This window comes from Papilio machaon, chromosome 4, assembly GCF_912999745.1.
Source record: "Papilio machaon chromosome 4, ilPapMach1.1, whole genome shotgun sequence".
Classification (NCBI taxonomy): Eukaryota; Metazoa; Arthropoda; class Insecta; order Lepidoptera; family Papilionidae; genus Papilio; species Papilio machaon.
Window position 1 is genome coordinate 2,757,515 of NC_059989.1, and position 26,841 is coordinate 2,784,355.

Genomic DNA, 26,841 nt, shown 5'->3' on the forward strand with positions numbered 1-26,841 from the left:
ACGTGTCGGCGTAGGGTAATTAGATAAACCCTAAGGGCGGTGGCTGCTTAACCGGTTTAAACTAGTACTAGTGCGGACCTTTATCAGCGGGCGGCGAGTGGCGGGTTATCTCGGGGCCGCGTTAATTGTAATGCCTCGAGATTAGGGCGCGATATAGACACGTATAGTGAGTATAACTGAGAAAGGAATAAAGGGGTTCGTGTAAGATTCCAACATAAAGCGTATAAAGATATTCAAATATTTTTTTAAGGAATATTTTATTGTATTAGCACTGTTGTTGAGAAAATTAAAAATAATATTAAAATTAACAATAAAGTATTATGACTTATAAAATAAAAATTTCTGATATTTCACGACGCACCAATTTTTTTTTTAATTTATGTCTTCGAATTCACAACGTTTGCGAGTAAGCACGTGAGCGTGAAGAAATTTCTACCAATAAGTCTTTATTAAAGGACGAAAGGTGAATTGAGACCCTTTCCCTCGAAGCTATAACAAACACGCGTCGGCCTCCCGCGGGCCCCCGCTGACGCGGCTTCCAAATTCAAATTGCACCTTAGAATTCTTAATTATTGAAATCATAAATCAAAACGTGCCGTCTGGGCGGGCGACCATAAAATTGAGTGGGGAGGCGAACGCGAACACTCGAGTGTGGTAGGATTAAGACATTATCACTTTTCTTTCAAGCAGTCGCGCCCCCGACGGCCGCGCTCGGCTGTAAATCAGCGGCTAAATCCTCCGGATTAGATTCATAGAGTTGCCGCGGCCCGGTGAATCCCGCGCCGGCGATAATGGCTCCGTGTGCTCGCGTGATTTTGCTTTTAAATCGACTCCCTTGCTAAGATAAATACACTCCCAATTTGGCTCCGTTCCCGGACGGAGCTTTTGAACAGCTTTAAAGGTGACTTAAGTTCATTGAGAATAACATCTGAAAGTGACTGATAACCCCGCGACCTTTCCAATAGGTGATGTAAAAGTTAAAGTCGATAAGAAGGATTTAAGTTTTGCAAGTTTATTAAAGTATGCACAAATGGAGAATTGATTAGATCATGGAAAAAATCCGTATTAAACTTCACATGATTTTTTTTTCTACCAACAAATCTTATGAATAATTCCTTCAAAATAAACTGTAATAGAATATTTTACTGTCCTGCCCTCTTGGACAATGTTGATATTCGATTAGCGATATCGCTAGGGATTGTAGGCCTAAGAATTAAATTAATGTTTTAGCAAAACAGCTAAATCCAAAAAGACTGAATATGCTTAGGTTTATTTTTGTTTCAAAGCAAAAAAACACAGAAATTATGTTAAGCACTTTAGTAACTCAATAACATATTTTTTCAATATTTCCACTCATTTTTCAAATCGACACAGCGATCAATCATCGTAGTTGTTGGTCATTATTTCAAAAGCCATGTAATTTTTTTTTTTATCTTAAAGTCATTATTTGCGAAAATGATAAAGAATATAAAAAATAAATAGATTAAAACATTTACTCATAAACATACATTTCCCATATATGCGTATGTAAAAAATACATAATTTAATATAAAGGATATTTATAAAAGAGCAAGTTGAAAGGCGTGCTAGAAGTAAACTGGTGTACCGATGTCTTAAAGTTTAAGAGAAAAGTGAATGATGGCGAAATAAGAAACTTACATACACGTCTGTCTAAAGGTACAGTATACGAATGTCTATTTTGCATGGCCTGATGTCGCTTATTTGTAATCTTAATATCGCCCTAATTTTTCTATATATTTCTCCGATATATTAAATATAAGTTCGTCTCGGACGTCCCCCCTGTCGACGTTGTCTTTTCAACCTAAATACGCTTTGTCACTCACTCTTCATTCTTTTAACATCGAAGTGTACCTATTATTTTTCATCACATCCCTCTTTTGATTTAAATAAATATTGTAGAATTGTTAATAGGAAGAAGTTTTTTATTTATTCGTCATATAAAATGTAAGAAATGTCCAATCCAGTAAATAAAAGTAAATATTATCTGTGTTTGAATCAAAATTATTTTTTAGTTATAGTTACTTGTTCAATCTATTTATAGTACCTATCAGGAGTATTTTTAAAAATATGCATTCGTATCTACGAATATATACTTTTCATCATCAACCTGCCCTTATCCCTACATCTCTATCAGCCGTCATATCTGAATTTACCCCCTTCTTACGCATATCCTCTCTCACACAATCCATCCATACTTTCTTTGGTCTTCCTCTACCTTTATAGCCATCGACATTCAATCTCATTACTTTTTTGTTTTTATGATTATCACCCTCCGCATAACATGTCCAAACCACGCTAACCTTCTGCTCCTCAATTTCTCGATAACTGGCGCTACTTTCAAACTTCCTCTGATATGCACATTCTTAACTTTATCTTTTCTTGTCACACCACACATCCATCTTAGCATACGCATCTCAGCTACATGCAATCTTCTTTCATCCGAAACGAATATATACTTTTAAATAATACATATATATTTTTGAATAATATTTATTCGTGTATACGTTTAATTATAAAATATTTATCGTTCTTTTTTAGAAAGTAAATAAAAACCAAATATTTCAAAATTGTAATCCAAGTCCAATAAGATGTGTAAAATTTATGTAAATTAAAAATAATCGTATAATGCAATCAAACTATAAAAGGTTATTACGAATTTACACGAAAAGATTGTTGTGACAAATAAAAAACCTGTGTCTTTTGTGTGCCAAGGGGTGTTTACTCCACAGTAAGTAAGACCCCATTTTGGAGTGAAAAATCAATAGTGCAATAGTTAAATTCGCTCTTAGTAAGTGGGCTAATGGTATAGCGCGGTACAATGTGAACGGCCCTTACCCTACTGCAGGTGTAGGGTTGGCAAAATTATAGAGATACTAGCTAACGCCCGCGGATCCGTCAGCGCGGAATCAAAAGAAAACTTAATCAGTAACATATGTGTTCTCTTAGACTATGATCCACCTCTATGCTAAATTTCATCGAGATCCATGTAGCTGTTCTGGATAAAACTACAAACAAACGTCTATCCATTCATCCATCAAAACATTCGCTTTTATAATATCAGTAAGATAAAATAGTTGACAGATTTTATTATGTGAAAAATCCCCATATACTATAAAAAGTGTCGGTAAAAAAAATATTTAAATTAGTACTGCCGTCAAGTTAACAAGGACCACTTCAAGACATGTTACGTATGAATTTTGTTCTTCATTTTCCGACTAATAGTTTTTACATAATATCATTTTTTTTTTGTTCCAATATTATAATCGTGAAAATTTATAAAATAGAGAATGTTCAGCCCTATACACGTAGTGCACTCGAGGCAGGAGACCCGCTGCTCGAGGCGAGGGTTATCATGTTGTGCGCCGTGTCGGGACCCTTGTGTACGCGGGCACGTACGTGCCTCGTGCGAACTCCGCTCGCCTCGTATTGTTAATGTACATTTAAACAATTGAACGTTACTTGTTGTTTTTCGTTTTGACTGTACAAGATTGTGTTGTTTATTTTATTTTTAAGGAGTTTCCATTACATATTTTGTAGAAAATAATGTTAAGATATGATGTTTCTCTCTATTGTATATTTTCGCTATAATTTTATCTTGTTGATTGTGATTGCGTTGAAATTGAAATCTTGCAATGCTGCAAATATTGTATGAAATAACTTGCCTATCAGTATGTTGGTTAATAAACCATTGTCTGATAGATTTACGAACATGAACAAATATTTACTTATATTGCTTGATGTATTAAGTTACCTATTCATATAAATACAATGTGATATTTACTCCATTATAAATATATATATCCTATGTCGTAAGTAGTGACAACGTTTATTTGTAATAAACTCATATTTAAATATCAAAATGTACTCATAAAATATCGTAAATATTTGTTTCATATTTTAGTTAAGTACTTTCAACTTTTAAGTAAGTGAAATAGACGTTTATAGCATTAAAATTGTACGCGTTAGTAAAATCTCGTTGTGTTAGAATTGTGGCACAAATGAAAACCTGTGGGAAGGTGCCCATCAGATATGACCGGTGCCGTGGAAACAATTTGAGCTGGCTATCTGATCGGGGCAGTGTTGGAGGCGTCACACGTGAAATCGCTTTATCTACCTCACCTGCGTTTAAGTTAATTGGAACGTAAACTTTTGCGTTTTAATTTTTTAAATATAGAAGTTGATATAATTTTAAATGTTGTTATTGTGTTATATTTTATCATATATTTTATAATTAAAGTTGTGAAGCTAAAACAAAAATAACTATGAAATTTACGTTTTTTAATTGTATTATTTGCTATCGTAAAAAATAAGTAACTAAACTAAGTAACACAAAATAAGTTCGCCAAAATTTAAAACTCAAAGTTTATGAATACCACGATCTTTGTAATTCAAATTACACTGGTTTTTTAAGTAAGGTTTATGGAATTTTAAAACATTTTACATTCTACATAAATGTTATAATACGTTTTGTTCTAAATAAAAAAGACAGCGTCTTTGAATGTATTCAAATTTGACATTTTCAAAGACAAAACATTAAAAAAAACTACTTATTATTTTCTTTACTAAACCAAATAACATGAACAACACGTTTTTTATCTTTAACCTACAGTTGTAGTAAAGCTATGTAATAAATAATGGGATCTAAACAACCCCTTGCCTTGGTTTCATTAAAGTTTTACAATAACATTTAAAAACTGTATTTTTTATATTTAATTAAGTTAAATTGTTCGATTAATATTTAAATTCCAAACATAAATATTTTATTGAAAAAAATCAATCAAATTCTACTTGATAGTTCTCGTAATGAAAGAAAATAAAGAAAGTAAATAATATGCGGTGAAGTAAAATTATTTTCTACTTATTAGTAATTGAAAAAAAAAAGTTTAAATAACTCAAACTGACACTTGTATATTTTTAAATATCTCGTTCCATAGTCATCTGTTACGAATACCGCAAATATATTTACTAAAAGAAGTAATATTAATATTCATCAACATTTTTTGAAAGCATTTGTGAAATGGTTTTACGAGCGTGGGATTTGTGCTTTAACGTTTTATTTTTAAATCTCTTCAAACTTCTTGCGTAATTCACCGACGTAGAAAATGCACTGCTGAAATTATAAAGTCCCGATTTTTTTTTAAATCATTTAATACACAACGCAACAAAAATGTTACCTGTTTTATGTTTATCTCGTTGTTAGACGTTAACAAGTACCGAGAGATTTTTTTTAATTAACTTACCAGACAGGTCGTACGAGTGCTGACATTTTTATGAAACGGGGGGTCGAACCCGCATCACGCACAATAGTTTTTATTTACTAATTCACGAAAACACTATCAAAAAAAAAAACTACACTTCACAAAAATCACCGCGTTTAGCGTTCAAAGTTTTGTAGCGAGCAAGTAACGCGTAGCACTTCGTAGCGGTGCTACGTGAGAAAAGTTTGTCCGTAGGCCACAGGTCGCAGCTAGGAGGGTCGGAGCGAGGCCGTGGGCGCGGGCGGCTCGCGGGGCGCGACTCGCGGACTACGCGGAGGCCGCGCCGCACCGCGCGGGGCCGGCGGAGGCTCGTGCGCGCGCACGCCGCGCCCACGCCGCCCCGCCCCACACACCCGCAACCTATTTATTTCTAGTTACGTAAAATTTACGCGCAATACCAAATAGGTACTGCATTATAACTTATGTTACTATTTTGCAGTACTACCTAAAACGTCAGATTGATATATTGATGCGTTACAAAACACTTAAATTTACTTTAATTTATTATTTTTGTTTCTGTTAACAGCCGTAACATAAACTTTTGAATAGAAAATAATTTCGAGACAGATATAAAAAAATAAAACATTTGGCATTTTGAAGGTATATTTGTATTAAAAGCCAATCAGTATTTTTCACTCGGAATCAATTACGGGCCCGGCAGGTGAGGCGTCGACTGAAAAAAGAAGTCACCCGCCGGACGCCGGCCGCTGACGCCGGGGGCGCGCCGTCAAATTCGACAGACAAGTTTTTGGGCCATTTCGATGCTATCAATGTCACTTAAATAAATTGAACGATTGGGGTGGGCGGTGGACGATATGTCTGTTTTAATTTTCTATCTACACCATACATGGGAGATAACTGTCAACGTTTACGTATCGAGTTAAAAGGAGTATCATAAATAATGACTGCATGGTAAACAAAGTAGTAGTAAAGCACGCATCGTTCGCGAATCGATGCGAAAGTTAGTGGAATCGTGTCGTCACAATCAGCTGTTCGCACCGCGAGCGCAACAGACAATGCGATTAAGATCTACGCAGGACAACTTTCGCCGCGCTCCGAGCGGCAGTTAGTTGTTATGAAAGAGAGAAATTTGTAAATTGTTGGCGCCCGAGTTCACGAACTCCGTCGAACCGGAGTTTGTTTTAAGAGTCCAACCTTGAAACAAGAAGAAAAGTAGTCCTGTAAAACAAAGTTTTGCGGCCGCCGTCGCCGGCGCAAGCGGTTCAAGGATTGTGCCCGAACTGTCTGTCTGTACAACTTTACCGATTAAACGCTCAAAAGCTTCCAAAGTCATTTTAAAAGTTTATCTGAGCGGGGCCGCGGGGTGCTGGACGGACGCGGGAGGGGCGCAGTGTAGGCGCTCTGTTATCATCCGCCGCGTTACTTTAGTTGGACCTAGTTTAAGCTATTTATAAATCGTCTCCGGTCGTCGGTCGTCGGCCGCGGCTCCTAAATTAAACTGTCAAAGTTGCGAGGCCGCGCAGCGCCTATCGCGGAACATATGTTCCGACGGCGTATAGTTGCCGCGTACCCACTGAGTTCCTAGACCCTTTGCTACTTTGTTTTACATCTGTTCCACTTAGCGAACTCCGGCTGGAGTCGGCGCGAGTTCTTGCATGTGTATTGGCGGCACACGCCCGCATCCGAATAGTTTCATAAACATAACCCAACTTAGTTTTGGACGACTTTTCAAAGTCAATGCATACTAACTTTCCATGTCTGGAAGTGCGATATTACTATTGGATCGGATTGCGGCCGGCTTTAATGCATTCGTTTCTTTGAAACTTTGCTGCTTTATGGCAAAAACTTTTGAAGAGTTCTAAACAACTCATTTTGTTTTTTTGGACCTACAGTCCAAACGAATTCTTATTATTTTTTGTGTGTAACTTTGAAAACAATATCTTGTTTACAGTTGCTCTGTTAAGAAATTAGCAAATTAGTTTGTTTTGTTGTTGTCAGTGTACAATTTGTAGTATTATAGAGTATAAAAAGAGTAGAACTGAAAATTAATCATTTCTTTTTTTTATATCATAAGGTGGCAAACCAGCAAACGGCCACCTGAATTCGTCGAAATAGCGAGGAATCATTCCATTTTAAATCAGACTCATAGAGAACTTTTTGTAAATTGATTAATTTATTATCTGAAGCAATATCTAAAAATAAGCTATGTATTTACTATGGGGTTTAAATTACCGTCATTTTCTAAAACTTCCTTTTAAAGGTTCAATAAACGCAAAGTACGATTTGTTCTCATAATCAAAGTAATTATTAAAATCTCGAACGGAGAGTCACGATCAAACAGTCAAGAGCGCAGATAAAGCTGCCACAGCCCTCGGCGCGTTGTCGCTACCACCCTACCGTGACCTGTCATGCGCCCTATTTGTTCCGATAAGTTGATAAAGGTGAGCATTCCCTTAATGTTTACACAGATCTATACATTTTGGTCGAAGTACGTGTTATCTTCCTTCGCCAATAAGTCACGCAATAATTACCGCGAGTCGAGGATCACGCGCTCCCTCGCACATATTTATGCAAGTTACATAAATATACATAAATAAATATCGCTCGCGACAATTGCAAGCCATTTTATGGTTGAGAATAATGTACGGCCCCGGGCTTGCGACTTATAACTGCGCGTATCTCTGCTAGTGCCATTAAGAGACACGTGTAATAATTAAAACGTTTTCATTATTTATATGCGATATAAATCTTCATTAAAATAATCAAGCAAAATAAAAGTAGCAACTTGTATGTACATGATGTTTATTTACTTTTTTTTAAATTGCTTATAAGTTTATAGCATCATAATTGTTGTATAAATAATGTCATATAACTTTTACTTAATAATTTATTGTATATTTTCTATCTTACAGTTCATTCTCGCATAAAACTAGTAGAGCAGGACATCTAGGTATTTGGCCACACCCATTTTGCCGGCCCACAGACATTTGTATTCCGGGACTTTCTTTTTACCTACATTTGAAACCTATTCTTTAAAAATACTGATATGAAAATGACATAGACAGTTTTGTTTTGCAAATCCCATTGTTTATAAGGTCTTCTTATTATTATGTATGTAAGTTTCCAACATTGTTTTTAAGATGAAAAAAACATCTTTATATAATTCACCATCGATAGTTACTTCGCTGAAGTTTTAACTAAATTGTTAAGATTGATTTGAACTGATTGCTTCTGGAAACATCGTTGATAATAATTGTTATTATGGTCTATAAAAGCTCTTGAGTTACCCGTTTTCTATGTAATACAAATGACCTAACATATTAATTTGAATTTAATTTTAACTGTCAGAAAGTATATTTTGCAACTTACATTGTAGAAGTGGACGGACGAAATATTTTGTGCGTTATTTCTTCTCTGTTGAAAATCTGAAACAACATATATTTTTTTTTAAATTTGATTACCAAAATGATATTATATTACAAAAACCGAAGTACTGTAAATTTTTTAAAGATACTTATATTAATTGGACACGTATATATAACCCACTCGTAAATGATAACAATTGAATGTAAAATGCAAAAATATATATCTATATATATAAAAGAAAGTCGTGTTAGTTACACTATTTATAACTCAAGAACGGCTGAATCGATTTGACTGAAAATTGGTGGGAAGGTAGCTTAGAACCAGGAAACGGACATAGGATAATTTTTACCCCGTTTTCTATTTTTTTGTTCCGCGCGGACGGAGTCGCGGGCGATAGCTAGTTATTGATAATTCCAAGCACACGAAATAATAATATCAATTGCTAAATCCATGGTTGATGAAAATGACGGCATTACGTGTACACCCGATTTCGAAATACGATTTTAATTGATGTTGCGCGACCATACAAACTTTTCTAAGTACGGATTGAAGGTAAAAATTTCTAAACCGATGTTGAAATTTTTTTTCAACTTACGCAAACTGGGATTTATTTTCTTTGCGCAATTGTATTCTAAAAATATATGGTTGGGTAAAATCTTTGGAAATCATTTAATTTTATGAGGTTTCTTTCGACAGTGAGTTGCTTAAGTTATGTTGAAATTAGTTAAAATTAGTTAGTTAGAAAAAGTTACAAATAGCATCTGAATACTAACGCAATATTAAAATTTGGTTACGTAATCTATCATGGATTATGGATACTATTATTACTGAAATGGATACGTTTCAACATAAATGAAAACAAACTATTATATAAAGTGAGTACAGTGTCAATTTGGTTGTAAACTGTAAGGATGCTATGCAGTTGTTTAAATAAAAAAAAAAACAATGGGTACCCTTCCGAAAAGTGCGCATGAATCATTTTCTTAAAATACTATACAATTGCAGTTGTTTTTAAATAAAAAAAAAATATTTGATCACAAGTCAGAAAAACAAAAGCTACCCTTTTTCTGTCTGTACCCGTCTACTGTTCAATCCACATGTCAAAGTGCGGCCACGTTCTAGTGCCGTTGGTTAGGCCGCTCAGAAACGGGGGCGGTCCGTAAATTTGATTTTAATATTGAGCACGTAATGCCCTGTTTGCTCACCGCCTGTAATTGATACGGCCCTCTTAGCACGCGTCTAATTCCTGTAATTATTTTCGAATTCGTCGGGCTTTGCCTTTTAAACTACGGATTATTTAAATGTTTCAAGTCGTCGAACGAATTTTGAATATGTAATGAGTACAATATAGAATTACGTATTATTACTAAATTTAATTTTCAATAATTAAACCACATGGTCAGTGTGATGATACGAGATGTATTATTTTGTCTGATAATGAAAAGCAAATAAAACAAATTTTATTTATTTTTTTAATAGGAATAAAATAAAATAACACAAAATATTAACCTCATAATTAATTATTCTCACGTGAAAGACATTGCGTGAGAAAGATTCGTGCACATGCTACCCTTAGAACGTAGCTTATCCTAAGTATAATTTTCACGGCGGCGACATAAGTTAACAGCCATTCATATCCGATACAGGTGAGATGGGAGTCGGGCGCGCCGAGTGTTCCCCTCTCGCCGCAGAGATTATGGCGGCGCCATCAAATATGCATAAAAGCCGTAAAATGCCACACTTAACTGCTCCCCGACGTTGAGTGTGACGTCACACGACTGCTCGCCTGCAGACGGATGCTCAGACGTCTTGCTAATTAAAAATTGCTCGTTGTCATTTGCATTATACTAGACGAACAAATGTGATTCAAAGATTGGCGTATTAGCATACTGGGTTAAGAAGTACACAGTGCGTTAGACATTTAAATTCGAATTTTCTTCTCAGGCATAAAATTTGCGACGCAAACATGCGATTTTTTACTAATTTGTCTTAGGTCCGAGATCAAACCTAGGTCTTTTAGAATAACAAATAAAAATTAATAACTGTTGCTTATTAACTAGTTTAAAGTATTATGGAAATATTCATAGTCAAAATGTAAACTACCATTAGAGTTGTAATATTGGAGAAAGGCAAGACTTGTGACTTAGCGACATTTTCAACGCCATTATAACAATCGTCTTCCCGTTCATTACGCGGAGTCATGATACTAAATTTAAATTAACAACCCCTTGTTATTTGAACTATGTACATCTGCGTTGAAATGAATGTTCATTTATTAACATAGTCTCATTCTAAGCCTTTTGTTATCAAAACAAAGAATTTGAAATTTAGTTCTGATATTTTGATCCCTTGAATGAATTCAACTAACTTTTATTCACAAAAATATTTTAGTGTATTATAGAATTAATCTAATGTCATAAATGTTTCTTGAATTTGATAACAACATGATAGATTTCATACTTGTATATTAAGTAATCCTTAACTTGGTGTCGCCCGCAACACCGTCCGCGCGGCATTAAAAAAAAGTAAATAAATATCCTATATATTCTCCCAGACTATATCCTACATCTGTGCCAAATTTCATCAAAATCCGTTGAGCCGTCACGGACATACCTTCAAGCAAACATCTATCCATCCATTTAAACATTCGCATTTATAACTAACTGTCGCCTGCGACTCTGTCCGCGCGGAATTAAAAAAGTGGCCTATGTGTTTTTCCAGACTATTTTCTACATCTGTGATAAGTTTTCCTCAAGATCCGTTCATCCATCCATCCATCCAACCATTTATACATTCGCATTAATAATATTAGGATAGTAAGATTACATGACATAATATATTCCTACTCTATATTCACTTTTAAGACGAAGACTTGTTTACGTAAGAACGTCAACGTATCAATACTTCCAGTCAGTTGCTGGTTTCCTTAATAAATAGTAAAACATTTTAGTAACCAAAATCTTTAAACGAACGTGTTTTGATGTAAACAATTTATCGATAACATCGTCTTTAATTAGAGAAACTGAATGTATTAAGATATAGATATTAGAATGCATTCAGCGCTGTAGCTGGTAAGAGGCAATTTAGCCGCCGCCGTCTCCGCCGTCTTTATCGTATCTTTAACTAACACTCATAAACGCGCACTACTCGACGTATTGTTAGCTTTGCTGCGAGACACGACTCAAATGAGCTGAGAGCGGCCTTTGTGGGATTTGCGTTTTCTAAAGCTCGCGATACTGTCTCGCTTCTTTAATTACTGACAATGTTCTATTTAATGATACTTACTTATCGTTGGTTTCTGATACCAAAATCCCTGTATAAAACATCTCTGTCTTGTCATGATAATGAGAGGGATGTTGATATGTTTTAAATAGGGATTTTGTTCTCAGAAACCAACGATTACAGCGTCTAATAATGTAGTGTTGTCATTAAACATTGAATTTCTAATGAACTAACTCTGATTATCCTTGCACTACTGAGACCGATTTTATTAATTTAATTATCATGTATTTATATGTCTTTAAAAAAGCTTTCTACACCTCAGTTAAATATATATTTACTAACAAGGTTTCTACTCTTCATGACCAAAAATATTACATTGTTATTTCAGACTATATACGAGTATGTTTACTTAATAATAATAACGAAAATAGACTTTGAATATATAGAACAATGTAAAACTTATTGTAAATGTGTAGATAAACCCACGCTAAACAATTATTTAAATGAGGTAAAAAAGTTTTTTGTAGCTGCCCTTTGTGAAACAATGTACGTAGGCGTCGCGGGAAATGCTAATACGGGCCGTTCGCTACAAATTGATACTCGATCGTCGCTCATATAAAACACTCTGCGAGCAAGATCGTCCCATGAATAATAAAGAATTGCCGAAAGCCGACATCGGCGGGCTCCAAAGTACCGTCTTGCTACGTCGAACATTTACTTACCTCTACTAATATTATAAAATACAGAGATTTGTTGATAAAAACTAATGAATTCACATAATTAATAATTTTAATTACAAATATCCAATTTAATATATAATTTTTTTTGGTTTTAGAAAGAATTAATATTTTCCAATTTTAACAAAATGCTGGTTAATTTTTTATGTAGCTGGAATGTAGTTACTCTAGCTGCCAAATAATAAAGCTAACGATTTACACTTAAGGATAAGTTTACTTTTAAGCAACGAATTATTTTAACTTTAAGGAATTTAAATATAATTCAAAAACCTCATAGGTAGACGGCACTTAAATTCTTCTTGGCGCCCTTATTCACTGCACGTCCACTATAAAACATAACTCCGATTTTTATACACGCTTATATTTGCTTTGTGTTTTCATTCAGCTAAATATCCCCTTTACGTCAAACAGGAATATCCCAAAGGATCGTAAATTACGTCGAGAATTTGGTTTTACGCGTTATTTTACGATCAAACGACACTGTTATAAACTAAAACTTTTGAACATTTTCTATATTGTTCGACGCATTACATTATTATTGAATTTAACATTTGCCTACCTTTTTAAATATGGCAAATGTGATATTTTTTAAAGTAAATAATGGCAAAGGAATAAGCAGCCATCTGAAATTGCTAAAATAGCAAAGTAATCGCTGTCCATAATCATGTATAATATGTTAAAAAGTTGCAGATGCATTGGATATATTTCATAGACAGAGGAGATGACGTACAGAGGAAAGGTTTTCCCCTTCCTATGCCTACCCTGCCAGGTCCTCATATTGCACGCGTATCGATGTTTTCATAATAATAAATACACTATATTGGAATTATGGTTACCAATTTACATAAGTTAGTTAAATTGACATCAAACGTAACCGTTTCCGCAATAAATATCAGTGGGTATTAAATCACTTTGTCGAATTAACTAAATGTTCACGATCAACGATTTAACATTTACGCAAACGCATGTATGGCAAGGATCTACGAAATAGTAAAGGTGGTAAATTAAATCCATGTGCGTATGTATATATTTTAATTAAAATTATACGAATAATTTTAAAATATGATGTTTCGATTTTTGGACATAATTGTGGGAATGTCGTGAAAAAGTTCTCTTCTAATAGATGATGTAGTAAAATATTTTACTTGGTTGGTTTTACTACCAAATTTCTTTTTTCATCTATTTAATAACGTAAGTTCAGCGCTCAGTCTCTTGAAAAATGTAACAAATATAAAATTCATTCATATATTAAACGTTATATCTATAAATAAATGTAGGTATTTTGAGTCGGGATTACACTAAAAGGTAAACTAAGACTGAGTACAATTTCTTATGTTCACTCATATCAAAAGTTCACATTCGTAGCTCCCGGCTGTATGTGGTTGTGTGTAAATGTCGGTGGTTGTGTGTTTACCTGCGAATCCGCACAGACAATTAGCTCTTTATACGATTAAACTCGGCACATCGTACATCCGTATAACCGCAGGTGTCGACGTCGTGACATCGCTACGTCACGCATCAATGCCACGCGAATTGTAAATGACAGTAAATAACGAGGCAATTAAATGCTCAATTTGATTACGCAGATTCGAGGTTAGTGTGGTACAATATTTTGTGAACTGTGTTGCTATTTGTTAATGGCACTTTGGCAACTACTCTCTGATTTAGAATAAGAAAAATTTGATACAAAAGCACACGCATAATTTATTATAGTTAAATCATTTTTTGTGAGGAAGACAGTTTAAAAAAAAAAAAATTACGAACAATAGGTTCACCAATTACCAGATCCACTCAAAAAGTAAATTCATAAACTATGCTTTAAGTTAGATTTAAATTGTATTTTCTCTTATGTTAACATTTGAAAAATGACGTCTTACTTTTATCTTTCTAGATTGAAAAACAAAGTCATAAGTAACACTAGCATAAAAAAACTATGAGCACATAATAATAAACTTTAGTATTATATGTAAAATGTACATATGGAGAGAGATTTTGCAGAGGACATCAAATGAACATTGAATGTAGAGAGGCGAGTGTCGTGAGCGACGGTCGGAAGCAGGAAGTGAGCACAAAGAGCTTCCCGACGCCTTGAGGTGCCGCTATCCACGGATGCTAACTTACTGCAGCTGCACAACTATATCTTAAATTAATTAAACCTCATTTTACTACATTAGGAAGATTTAAGGTGATAGGAATTAATTTTTTCCTCATAGATTTGATGCCTTCCTTGCTAACAAGATGTTATTACGGGACACCTGCACTAATCAATATAAGTATTCCTTTGATATAATTAATGCTCACTTAAAGATCTTTAATGAATTTGAATTATCGCACATATGAATGTCAAAAGTTTTCAACAAATAATATATCGTGTTATTTCAAATTATTTCTAACTCTGTGGTTTCAATGAAATGTCTACATTTAATATGTTGGTATCAAGTTAAAGGAGTGTAGGCGAGGAGTCTGATTCAACAAGCGAGTGCATCGGCCTCAGCAGGCAGCGCGGCGCGGTGCGGTGCGGTGCGGTGCGGTGCGGTGCAGTGCGGCGGGTAAGGTACAAAGATATTGAGGCTGCATTGTGCAGCATCGCATTGTACCGCGCCGCGAATCACCGCGATAACACCGACCGCCACCGGCCGCTTTGTCTGCCTAATTGTTATATTCCGAACAAAGACTCTCCAGAAACAAACGACGTTAGTGCTCGTTAGCTCCTAAATGCTCCGTGTAATAACATGTCTTCACACAATTGTTCAATGCTACTGATACGTTAGGAAATTGTCGATCAACGATGCGAGCAAATCGATCGCCTTTGTTGCGCTATCGACGTCTCCCGCTCGAATGGAGCGAGTTTTAATGCTAAAATCTAATCGTTTCTACCGAAATGATTGACGGGCGAGCCTATAAAACAGTAGGGGCCGTAACAAAAATACGAAATTCCATCGGGTAATAATGAATCGGCGGGCGCTCGATGCGGTATAGCGCTAATGATCTTCGTTCTCAAATTTGCAGCGGTTCGACGTTTATTCGTTTTAAAATGTATAAGCTGTGGAGGCGCCGCTCTGCGGTCCCGAAGCCAACTCGCCTCGCCTCACCCCGCACGCGCCCGCTCTATGGCATCAATCATTTTTAGAGGGTTTCGCTTATCCAAGTTTTCTTCCTGCCTCCGTCCTCGTCCTCGGCTTCCAACTTTTACATGGAATGATCTCCGCTAAACCAACAGAGCGTTCAGCGTCTCGTAGCCGCGTTTTGTATTATTTTTTGTGAATAAATAATATTATTTGACGAGGGAAAGGGGATTGGATTTCGTTAAATATGATTTAGTAATTGAATTGAAATCTCTCAATGTCGACGTTCAATTAAGCTTTAGATTTCGTTCTTGATGAGGCATTTCCTTTGTTTCTTGGAAAATTATATTTTAATTTTGTTCACTTTGAATGATTATTTATAATTCTAATTTAGTTAGATATAAAATTAGTTTCAATGTGAACAGAGACAAATATTTCCTTCACCTCACGGTATATTACATTTGTGTTTGTCTATTATTTATCTATGACATTATATTCTTGCTAATGAAGATGTTTTCAATTTCTTTGAATTTACCGGATTGAATAAACTGGCGATTGTCATTACTTAATTTTAATTGGTCTTATAATAGTGATGTGACTTTTAGATGGCATTGTTATGAACATTTTAATAAATCACATGAGGCAATAACGTAATCTATTATCAAAGTCAAGAGACATTAATTACACTATATCCATTACAAAGGCTGTCACGGGTGATTAATGCTAATGTCCGCCGCAAGATTTTTAACTAAGTTAAGATTAAAATAGCTTATGGTATTATAATTCGCAGAGGCCCGGGGCGTCGGATCCGTCATCTCTCCCCTACAAATTACGATGACACATCCGCCGGGAGGTTTTAAGCTAATTCTACTTCAGGATTCCTGATACCGCCTTAGAGGTTTCTTTAAACGATACCGATATTTTTTTTAAAGATTTAACAGTAAAGTGAGCGAAATTCTTCTAAGAATTAACGTGAATACATAATACAAATTATGATACAAGTTTTCTTCATCTTAATAAACCAGTTACTCGTACATATGAATACGTATACTATGATAAATTTGTAAAAGATTCTTTTGTATAGTTTAAAACATGAAACATAACTCATTCAGAAGTGTAATTCTTGACTTAGCTTACTACTCGTAGTGTTATGAGTTTAAAAATGGTTACCTTTTAATTCTTGCTAAATTAAGGTTGAATTATATCTGAAAACAATTGCCTGTGTATAATTTAAATTAAATTAAATTGTTTCAAAAATAACTCGTGTTTAAACTCGACAATGATTGACAGGCGATATGAGCAAGGGGTGTATATTTTTTTCAATTTTTCGCCGTACGAGGGAGACCGCGGGCTGATCTTTGTTTTATGAGAACGATTAAGAAAAGCATATTTGAAGTGTGTACTTGGGCTTTATTTGCGCCCCGAGAGGGAAGCCACGCTTCATTGATCTGTAATCGTTTTTCGCATTTATTGCCGCTGCGCCTTATTTATTCGAGGGTTATGAGTGTGTCGGGGAGATGAAGTTGGTTCGCTTAGTTTTGTTGAAATAAGTCAAGATGATTTTATTTTAATGTTACGTTAATGAACATTCATTGGAGTTTTAGTGCATAATACACTTTGATGTTTTTTAATCAAATTAGGTAATCTTCACATGATTGAACAAGCAAAATGCACTACTAGTTAACAATTATGTAAGTAAAGTTTTGTAGTTAAGGGACTTATAATGCATCATCCTCTATGGGACTGCTTTTTAGGACCTAATTACTGCCAGCACCATTACACCATGTTTCTAAATTATTTGTTTATTTACAGAATTTCTTCTGTGTATCTTAAAAACCCATAAAGATAACTTCTTATTACTTGTACTACTTAGGTAGTCGTGTAAAGTGACATAATTCATGGAGGATTTTGTGTCTATCCAGTTATTTTCGCGCTTAATTCCCGAGCGTCGAGTCTTCGTATTCGGGGCTTCTGTTCTTCGTGTGATATGAATGCAAAGTGCGGTGCGCAAGGGTTGTGTTAATTGTGAGATAGAGGCCGCTACCGCGCTGCTGCTCTCGCACTCTCAGCTACCAAACGTCGCCGGTCGGCGCGGCGGGCGGTACGCTTTTACAAAACCAAAGAAAAACCTCAAAGGGTATTTCGGAAATAAATTTTCCAGATAAATTTAACGCATAGATTTGTTTGAAGCGATGATGCGAAAGCGATTACGATAAAATCTAAAATAATCGCTAAATAAGTTAAGGTTTATAAAACTTTCGGCGCCGACCCCACGTGAGTGGGCTTAGGCCAGGTACACGATGACAATGACTCGCTGACATGTGAAGTGTTAGGTATTTTTTGTATACTTCATTATTTATCAGAAGTTACTGTTATAATACTATGTAGTAAATTTTAAGATAATTGAAAATAATATTAGATAATTAAATATTAAATAAATATTTATATTTAACTAGCTTTTACCCGCAACTCCGTCCGCGCGGAATAAAAAATAAAAAACGGGGTAAAAATTATCCTATGTCCTTTTCCTGGTTCTAAGCTACCTGCCCACCAATTTTCAGTCAAATCGATTCAGCCGTTCTTGAGTTATAAATAGTGTAACTAACACAACTTTCTTTTATATATATAGATTAAAACAGACATTAAACAACTTAGTCTGTTGATCAAAAGGACATCCAAGGACACTGTTGTTATTTTCCGAACCACTTGAGGTTAAAATCAAGTAACCAAATTTATTATACGATTCTAGAAAGATAAGTATGTCTTAAGTCCCCAGTGATAAGATTGTACAGACCAATATAATGTGTGGATATAAAATGTAATGTACTTGTTTTCGAACTCTGTTTTTGTTCGATATTTGCGGATAAAATTTTATGATACTTTAATTTGCACATTTACGAGTTTAGTCCAAGGTGTTTATTAAGTTGTGCTTCTTTCAATAAATATTTAAACTCTAATACTTAATGATATTGACTATAAGCGTAGGTAAAAACTATAAGCATTATATTTACTTCGACTGAGGCTATCAACCTTAAGCATAATTGACTGGTTAATATTTATAGGACTGTAACAGTTTTACGAAAAAAAGTGTAGCTCCAGGAATGAAAAAAAAAAAATAAAAAAAAAAATAGAAAAAATATTAAAACCAAACTGTCTGCATTCATCTTTTTTAGAAAGTAAGTTTTATTTTTATGAAATTTTTTATCACTAAAGGGATGTATGGAAGCAAAAAATTAATTGCAAGTGGCGTCGTAGTGATTTAGGCGACCGAAATGTGGTCGTTAGCGCGCTCTGGAAAGGGTTGTGACTTACTTCCCCAATATCATTTAACTTCGTGCCGTGCTTTTTATAATAGCTATCGTGTTTATAGTCGTTATGATATTAGTTTTATAACAAAAATATTCAAAAGACATTATATTGAATTTTATCGTGAATAAAACTTTGTTTAGTTCAAATGTTAACCTGATTAATAGATTAAATCAAACTTTAGTAAAACAAAACAGAACAACGTGCTTAAAACTATACTGTACTATGATCACTGTGAGTGACTCAGATACACTGTAAGTTAATAAAAATAAGGTAAAAAAAGGTAATGATTTTAGAGTGTAAATCCCAGCATAAAGTTTAAATATTGTGGTAACAAACACTTGGCAAATCATAAATGAACGTGACGCGGTCCTTTTGTGTCGCGAGAGGAGCGTAACAAAATGAAGGCGTATTAATTATTCAGCGCCACACTCGACTCGGCGCAATCAGAATAAGTGCTGATGTTTCTGTCAGCCTGTGCGGTCGCGCTCGCGGTGAGCATGTTTAGAATTCTTAAGCCCCGAGCCGATGGCTTGATTAGAGGAAATTAAAATCATTATACTCCGACGCGCGCTACAATGCCGCCTCTACCCCGTCTGACGTAAAAATAAGGGAAACGCACATAAAGAAGGCGGCCGCCGGAAACGGAAGCGGCACCATCTTGGAGCCGCCGGGAGCGGGCGGGAAAACAATGGATTCGTTAATTAACATTTTCTTACGCCTCGCGGCTGTCGAACGAACGGTAATCGGACAAAATATTTACGACGCAGACTTTATGGAAATTCTTGAACGAAAATTACAGTAGTGAATTTCTAAACCATCATTAAATCTTAATTTGTTAGTTGTGCTAGCGACAATTTTTTTAATTATTAAGCATTAATTATCTGGTTAAAATAAAAATCATGTTATGTCATTCGTTTCAATAATTCAAACTGGAAAAGCTTTGAATAGAAACAGAGCGAGCTAGAGCGGACGATTGCCGAGTGTGAAAAATGTCTGCTATCAATATTGCCCGCTATCTGCACCGCGAGGGCTGCTTTGATTTTGTTATCGATGTTCAAATTAATCGTCAGATTTACAGAACGTTTTGTTCAAATAGATTTTTTTTTTTTAGATTATCGTTTCTGATTTTAATACTTTTAAATTAATTTATTTCTTTAAAACTACTACTTTTGCAACAAAATTTTAGCTGGTAATGCGGTATCAGTTGCTTACGGCTGTTTAATGAATTTTCTAATTACTTTGAATAAAAGCATAACATGTCATATATGCCAGTCCTAAGCTCTATTAAGAAATAATAAATGTAATAACAATTTATATAAACCAAGATAAATAAATTTTTGTATTCCAGCATCATATAATGAAAGAAATAGTTCGTTATTTAATAGTCTAAAAAACTAATTAAATGTCTATCGATACCTAAGGAACGTCACTAACAGTACCATCGGACATTCATTGAGTCTGTATTGACCTTTTGACGAAGTGGCGTCATTTGTTAGCGGACGCAACGGACGCAGCGGAATGCATTTACTGGCGCAGATCAAACGATTGTACAAAAACGATTCATCATTCTGGCCCGTGTACGCTGTTTGTTTAAATCCACTCTGTTATGTGCGGTACGATCTATTTGATGGTTCAATTGGAAGTTGATAGGTACAGTTTTTTTTTTACTCTTCATTGAAATTTGTGGACTTTTCGGCCTGGTCTTAAATTTAATTTATTGCATATTAATTACTCTCATAATCAGGTTAGAATAAGAAGGATAATGATGTAAGTTCAGTACCTTTTTGCCTAAAATTAAGATAACTTCCAATACATGAAAGAGTAAATAGTGTATCACGACTGATTTTGTACAAATTTATTAGCATTCGTTCTTTTCGTTTTACTCTTTATTGTTTAGGAATATGACAAATTGCAGTAGTAAAAAATGTTAATCACTTTGCTACCTTAAAATATTGAATGTATTCATAACTCTATCTATTAAACTTTGAATCGTGTATTTCTCATTGAGTTCAGTCGTCATTGGAGTGTTGCCAGTTAGTGTGATGGACGCATGTAGTGCTGTGGCATTAAACCGCACTCAGTAGCGGATTACCGCCATTAACCGCCATCCGAGTTGTAAAACGAGTAATCGATGCGCACCCCGATGTTTGTAGAATATTATATCGGACTTATAGCAGACTCTAGTGATGTGCTTTGTTTAATACAAAGTTAATTCTTGTGAATTAAAAAAAAGTATTAGAATTGAATGGCGTCTACTTCATGCACTTTAATCTGTTAAATTTAATAAGAATATTGCTATTAAAGTTTATTTAGTACATTGTAATGATATTTGATGATGAATAGTTTACAATATAAGATTCGTATCGTATCTATTATTTTTATATACTTATAATCATAAATTAGCTATGGTAATGTTATTTATGACAGTGGAAATGATTGTAATTGTCGCAGCGGTTGAGGCGGTTGTTGCGGCGGTCGCGTTTATTAATTGTAATTTTTGACGGGCACCTGTCAATTTCGCAGCGCGCAACCCTTCCCTAATCCTCCCCAAGACGAGACGCGAGGTGCTGCGACGTCTCCTTGGCCGCTCCCTCCGAATAAATTAGCTCTCTCCCGGCCACATCGGGATATAAAATTTTGAATATGAATGGAGAATTTTGCATTTGTAATAAACCGCCTTCGAGTCTAACGCTGCAGATGCGTACTCGAGCACTGGATAAAACGGAATCCGAGCGGTGTCGCTCCTCAGGTGGCCCGCCATAAATATTTATTAATTATTTTTTCAATAATCTCTCTTCTCTTGTATCCTCCGAGGATGGAGGGATATCTCCACCGTTAATTGCTTTTTGTTTCATTTGAATAAGTATTGTTTTTGACTGCTCGAGCGTGACGTCGAGTTTTGTAAAATCTCCAAGATGAATAATTTGCCGTAAAACAAAATTGATTGAGTCAATATTGTTCTTTTTGTAAGAAAGATAATTATATTTTTTTTTCAGGTCTGCAGCCAGTTTCGAAATAATACGATTTTACATATATATTCTACTAGCTGTCGCCCGCGACTCCGTCCGCGCGGAATTAAAAAAAAATTAATAAGTAGCCTGTGTGTTCTTCCAGACTATATTCTACATCTGTACCAAATTTCATCAAGATCCGTTCAGTTGTTCCGGAGATACCTTTAAACAAATATCCATCCATCCATCCATCCATCCATCTAAACATTCGCATTTATAATATTAGTAAACAGAATATTAAAACCGAATAGAACTTACTTTGTATAAATTATGAGTGAACTCACCTACATCCTGAACGCTATATTTTATTTAAACATCTGATGAATCGTATTTAAAAAACAAAACAATTTCAAGAGTATCGTATATTAAACGACGACATACTTTCAACGATTTTTGACAGAAAGGACAGTCATTTTATAATTTCAAAGAACTTTTTATATCCAAATAAAAAAAAAAACCGAATAAGAATATATATTTCTTTAATTTACACCGTAGATAACCCTGGCGTCGCCTAATTGATTTTGTTACTCGAAGGAGAATTAAAAAAATGAACGTGACTCGATCGGAGCGCCTGTGGTTCCTTGCGTAGAAAAATTAAACACACTTATGATTCCTTATTGCCTCTGTGTTAAAGTTCAAATTCTAACTGTAAGACATTACCTTGTCAAAATTTATTTAGCGTGCAGCAGACTCGGCCGTAACATTTTTATTTCCATAGTCTTCTTGTATAATTTTATTGAAATGAATCGAAGCCAGTGAATTTATTATTGGTACCATGTTTTCAAAAACTGTAACTGTAAGTTTAAAATAATTTTAAATATTAATATTAAAAGTAAATTTGATAGCTAACTAAATTTTACAGGAACAGGACCTTTAGATAGCTACGCACAAGAAAATGTAAACTGCAGTTTTGGACTTCGTTTTATTGTGTGTTTCCTACATTATAAATAATTTAATTTTTTTGGTACTCTATTTGTCTATTCTATAACTGTTTAAAAAAAAACTATTACAAATATAAAATTTTCATATTTTTCAGAGAAATTTTCCAAATATAAAATAAAACCTCGCTTTTTCACAATAAAAGCAAAACGGTATAGCGATTAAATGCAGTTATCAAATAATACCTTTGGCCGTCCGAATCGGTTCAGCCGCGGGCCGTGTGCTGAACGATTGAACCAATTTGTCCGCGTAACGTGCGGTCACCCTTGTTGTTACGTTAATTTTTTATTCGATCAAGATAGTTATGCTACTGGATAGTTTGATAATAAAGCCAATTTTTTGATAATACCTCCCTGGCATAGTTTTTATTAGTTTATAAGGAGTAAAATTATACTAGCAGACGTGTCATTTTCTTCATGTAATTTCAAAGTCGTTTGCTTCCAATTTGTCTCATTTAGTATTTACGTAAAGAGAATCATAAAAAATGTGCCATTCTTTTTATATATTATTTAACTAGGAGAAATTACATTTTTAATAGGAATTATTTTTAGTCTTTTAGTTTCGTAAACGTTTTTTTTTCTGTTAAATATGAGAAAATATACTCATTATAGGTTTGAATGAAAAATAAAAAAACTTTATTTACAGATATGTCGATATAACAAACGTCTATTTAGGTAGTGAATTGATCGACCCGGACAAAATTAAACTCATCCCGTATCGAGTGGATATGTCTGACAAATGTACCGGACTCGATTGGTCCGATAAACATCGCAGTAACAAATTAACCCGGCATAGGCGCTCGTAGCAACGCGCGTAGCTATACACGTAGCGGCCTGGTTCACCGCTTCTACAACTGCTTGAAGTCTACGTAATTTTATGTAAAGTTTAATGTTTTTTTTTTTAATTAAAGTATATTGTCTTATATTTTTAAAAGTGCCTGTTATAGTAAAATTACCCAAGATATTACTCTAGTTCGTTTTATATTTATAAAATAAAGCTATCCAATAGCAAAGGGTTAAATAATTTGTTTGTACATAAAGAAACAAAGTAACAATTACAAATGAACTATAATACTGGATCGTTAACAACTGTTGACGGTAGATAAGGCTGTGTTTACACGTCCCCCGTCCCCTGCTCCCGCTGCGACAGTAATAGGCGGCGCCATTAGCTCTACAAATGACACTAAAATGAAATCTATTCATTTCCTTTGAGCCGAGTCAATCGTCGGTGGATATTGTTCAATTTCACGCGATCCGAGCATTACGCGCCTATCCTCGCGGTTTGTCGGTTCACCTCCGCATTTGTTAAACCTATCTGACACAAATTGATAGCGACAATTATATGATACATCGTATGTCTATTACAAGTTCATTTTAGTTTCATACAGTTTAATCAGTGGATCAAAAGTATAGTTAAATTCATTTTAATATGTCGCAAAAAAAGGTTTAAAACTATTTCTAGAATTTTATTTCTATTTGTAGGCAATACATCTGTTTTTAAAGATATTTCGTTACCTTCTTCCAGTGTGACAAACAATAGTCTACGATATTTATGCTGTAACTTAAAAGAATGAAATTAACTTTATCAATGAAAATGTAAGAATTATAGCGAGCTCTAAAAAACGTAGTTCAATTACGTAATAATGTCTTCTTTGTATTTTCCTCGAAATACAAAAAAAAAACTGTCAGCAATAAATAATACCGTATGTCATTTCTCAGCACGTATGAAATTTATAACACACGGAACGATTTCGAAGGGCAATTTATTTGTAATAGAGCCGATCGGCGGGGCCCGGCCTGGCTGGATAGTGTGGGTGTAGTAGCCGTGTAGTGTGTATTGTAACTTAACAATGTCGACTTTGCACATTAAAAAACTCTTTACGTATTTTCAGCGTGGTACAGATAAATTTTTATCATATCTAGCATAAAGATGTAGTTATCATAACTACATCTTGTTAGTGTATTCTTTGTAATATGTATTTAGTGCTAACGATTATGTATTTTCTTTTTATGCAATAGTTAAAGCTAAATATCCTGGTAAGTGCAAAATAACTTTAAAAAGCTAAGCTAATAAAAATAACTTTAAAAAGCTAATGAAGTATCATTATTAAGATAAGAAGATGTGTAGCTAGCACTTAAACTTATTTTTTGCTAAATTTTCAAGTAAAAATAAAGCAACCAACGAAAAAAATGAATAAAGTCATAAAGTCGACTATTTGGCAGCCCTACATGGATATTGTAAATATCGTGAGTAGGAACAGCGCAGCGGTACGATTTGCGACTTAATCACTTTATTGGCAGCAAGGGAGTCGGGCTTATCAGAAAGAAATGTCGACCCGAAGCCCTGATATATGAGTAAACAAGCTTGCACTTTTCCTTTCCGACTTTTGGCGGTCACACCAACCATAAACTCAACGGTTAACTTGAATTGAGCTGGGGCGAGAATGTTTTTCTTTTTTAGTTTTTCTTTTGTTTAAAACATTCATTTTTGAGATAAATATTAAAGTATTAACTTACCTTATCGTTATTTTCGTCATCACAGTCTCGAGCATCTGAAAACAAAATATGATATTATTTTACTTGTATAATTAACATAAATGTAAATAGGAAAAGCTGATAAACATATATATTTTTTGATTAAATTGTAAAATACAGGCTTCAAATAAAGTCCTTGCTGTTAATATATTTTTTAATTAAATGCGATCAAGAAAGGGGTATGAAAGTACATAAAGAAATCTGTATACAGTAGGCAGTGGGCAGTGATTAGCCAACGGCAGCACTACGGCAACCGGACCTAAATATGTTTGTGCTTCGGCTTCGACGTACACATGCCCAATATCGGATCCCTCCTGAGGATCAGCCATTATCTGAGGCTACCTCTTAACGGCGGACGGTTTTAATTAAAAACTTCATGCATTAGCATGTGTCCGCCCGATCGTCATACTAATCCCCTCAAAATATTATTTAATTTTACACAAGGATTCTTACCCTGATTTTGGAAGGTAAATTAATTATTAATGTATCTCTAGAATTGGATTATACATTCTTATCCCTGAGAAAATATTGAGATGTAAAATATTTAATAATTTGGAAAATCCACTGAAATAATACTTTTAATTTATTTTCTTGTTATATTGTACTATTTAGTCGGATTTGACGTTGATCATTTTAAGGAAAATTGTAAGGTATTTTAAAAATAATTTGCAAATACATTATAACCGTTACATCGATAGAATATTTGCCATTAATGGTAAGTGGGTTATGGGGGTCGAGAGGCCTAAGCAAACAAAACGTGAAGCAAGTAGCGCGGTCTTAGACAACAAACAAAGGCAGGTGGCTGCCTATGCCTTGTCCGCACGGACTTTGGTATTCGCGAGCGTTCAAACACTGCTCTCATTACGCATGCCTCGCTGGCTTTAATTACGGGGCAAACTTACCTCCGGCCCTAATGTTTTTATTATGTATTTTTGAGTAATACCAACTTGTGTTTGCAAAGCCCTGAATTAATATCGATACTGCTGTACTCAAAACTATTTAATTGTCACTTAAACAGTTGTTTAGTGTAGATTTGTCATACTAAGTGTAAACTAATTGGTGGTCTGAGTGACCACTTAAAGACTTAGTGTGACAGTATATGAAGTGGGATACACTGTGTATATTAGGTACAGACAGGTTGGTTGGTTTTGTCCCAGACCGAAATGTACTGCTTTACTAGACAGAGTAACGTGTCAATGTATGTCAATATCAACGAACCCTTGTCATTTCAATATCACGTCTACCTCGTATTGATAACATCAAAATACCACTAATAATAGCGAGTTTACTTCTCGTCCTTGGGAACTAAACTAGAAACGTTTCTTTAGTCTACATCAGAAATTTTACAACAATAGAATCGTTGTACGGCATTAATATTATCTTAACTAAAATCTTAATGATGCTAAAAGGCGTCGTAA

The 26,841-nt window shown here is 34.6% G+C and overlaps 1 protein-coding gene across 1 annotated transcript in view; it reads right to left on the minus strand.

The window, feature by feature from the left end:
• Window positions 1-25,752, minus strand: part of LOC106718382 — a 38,267-nt gene extending 12,515 nt beyond the window's left edge. Inside the window, exons 1-2 of the mRNA XM_014512454.2 lie at window positions 25,633-25,752; window positions 25,406-25,440 (exon numbers count right to left, since the gene is read on the minus strand). Coding sequence (XP_014367940.2) covers window positions 25,406-25,440; window positions 25,633-25,752 — 155 coding nt within the window. The remainder of the gene's footprint in view (window positions 1-25,405; window positions 25,441-25,632) is intronic.
• Between the last annotated feature and the right edge of the window lie 1,089 nt (window positions 25,753-26,841).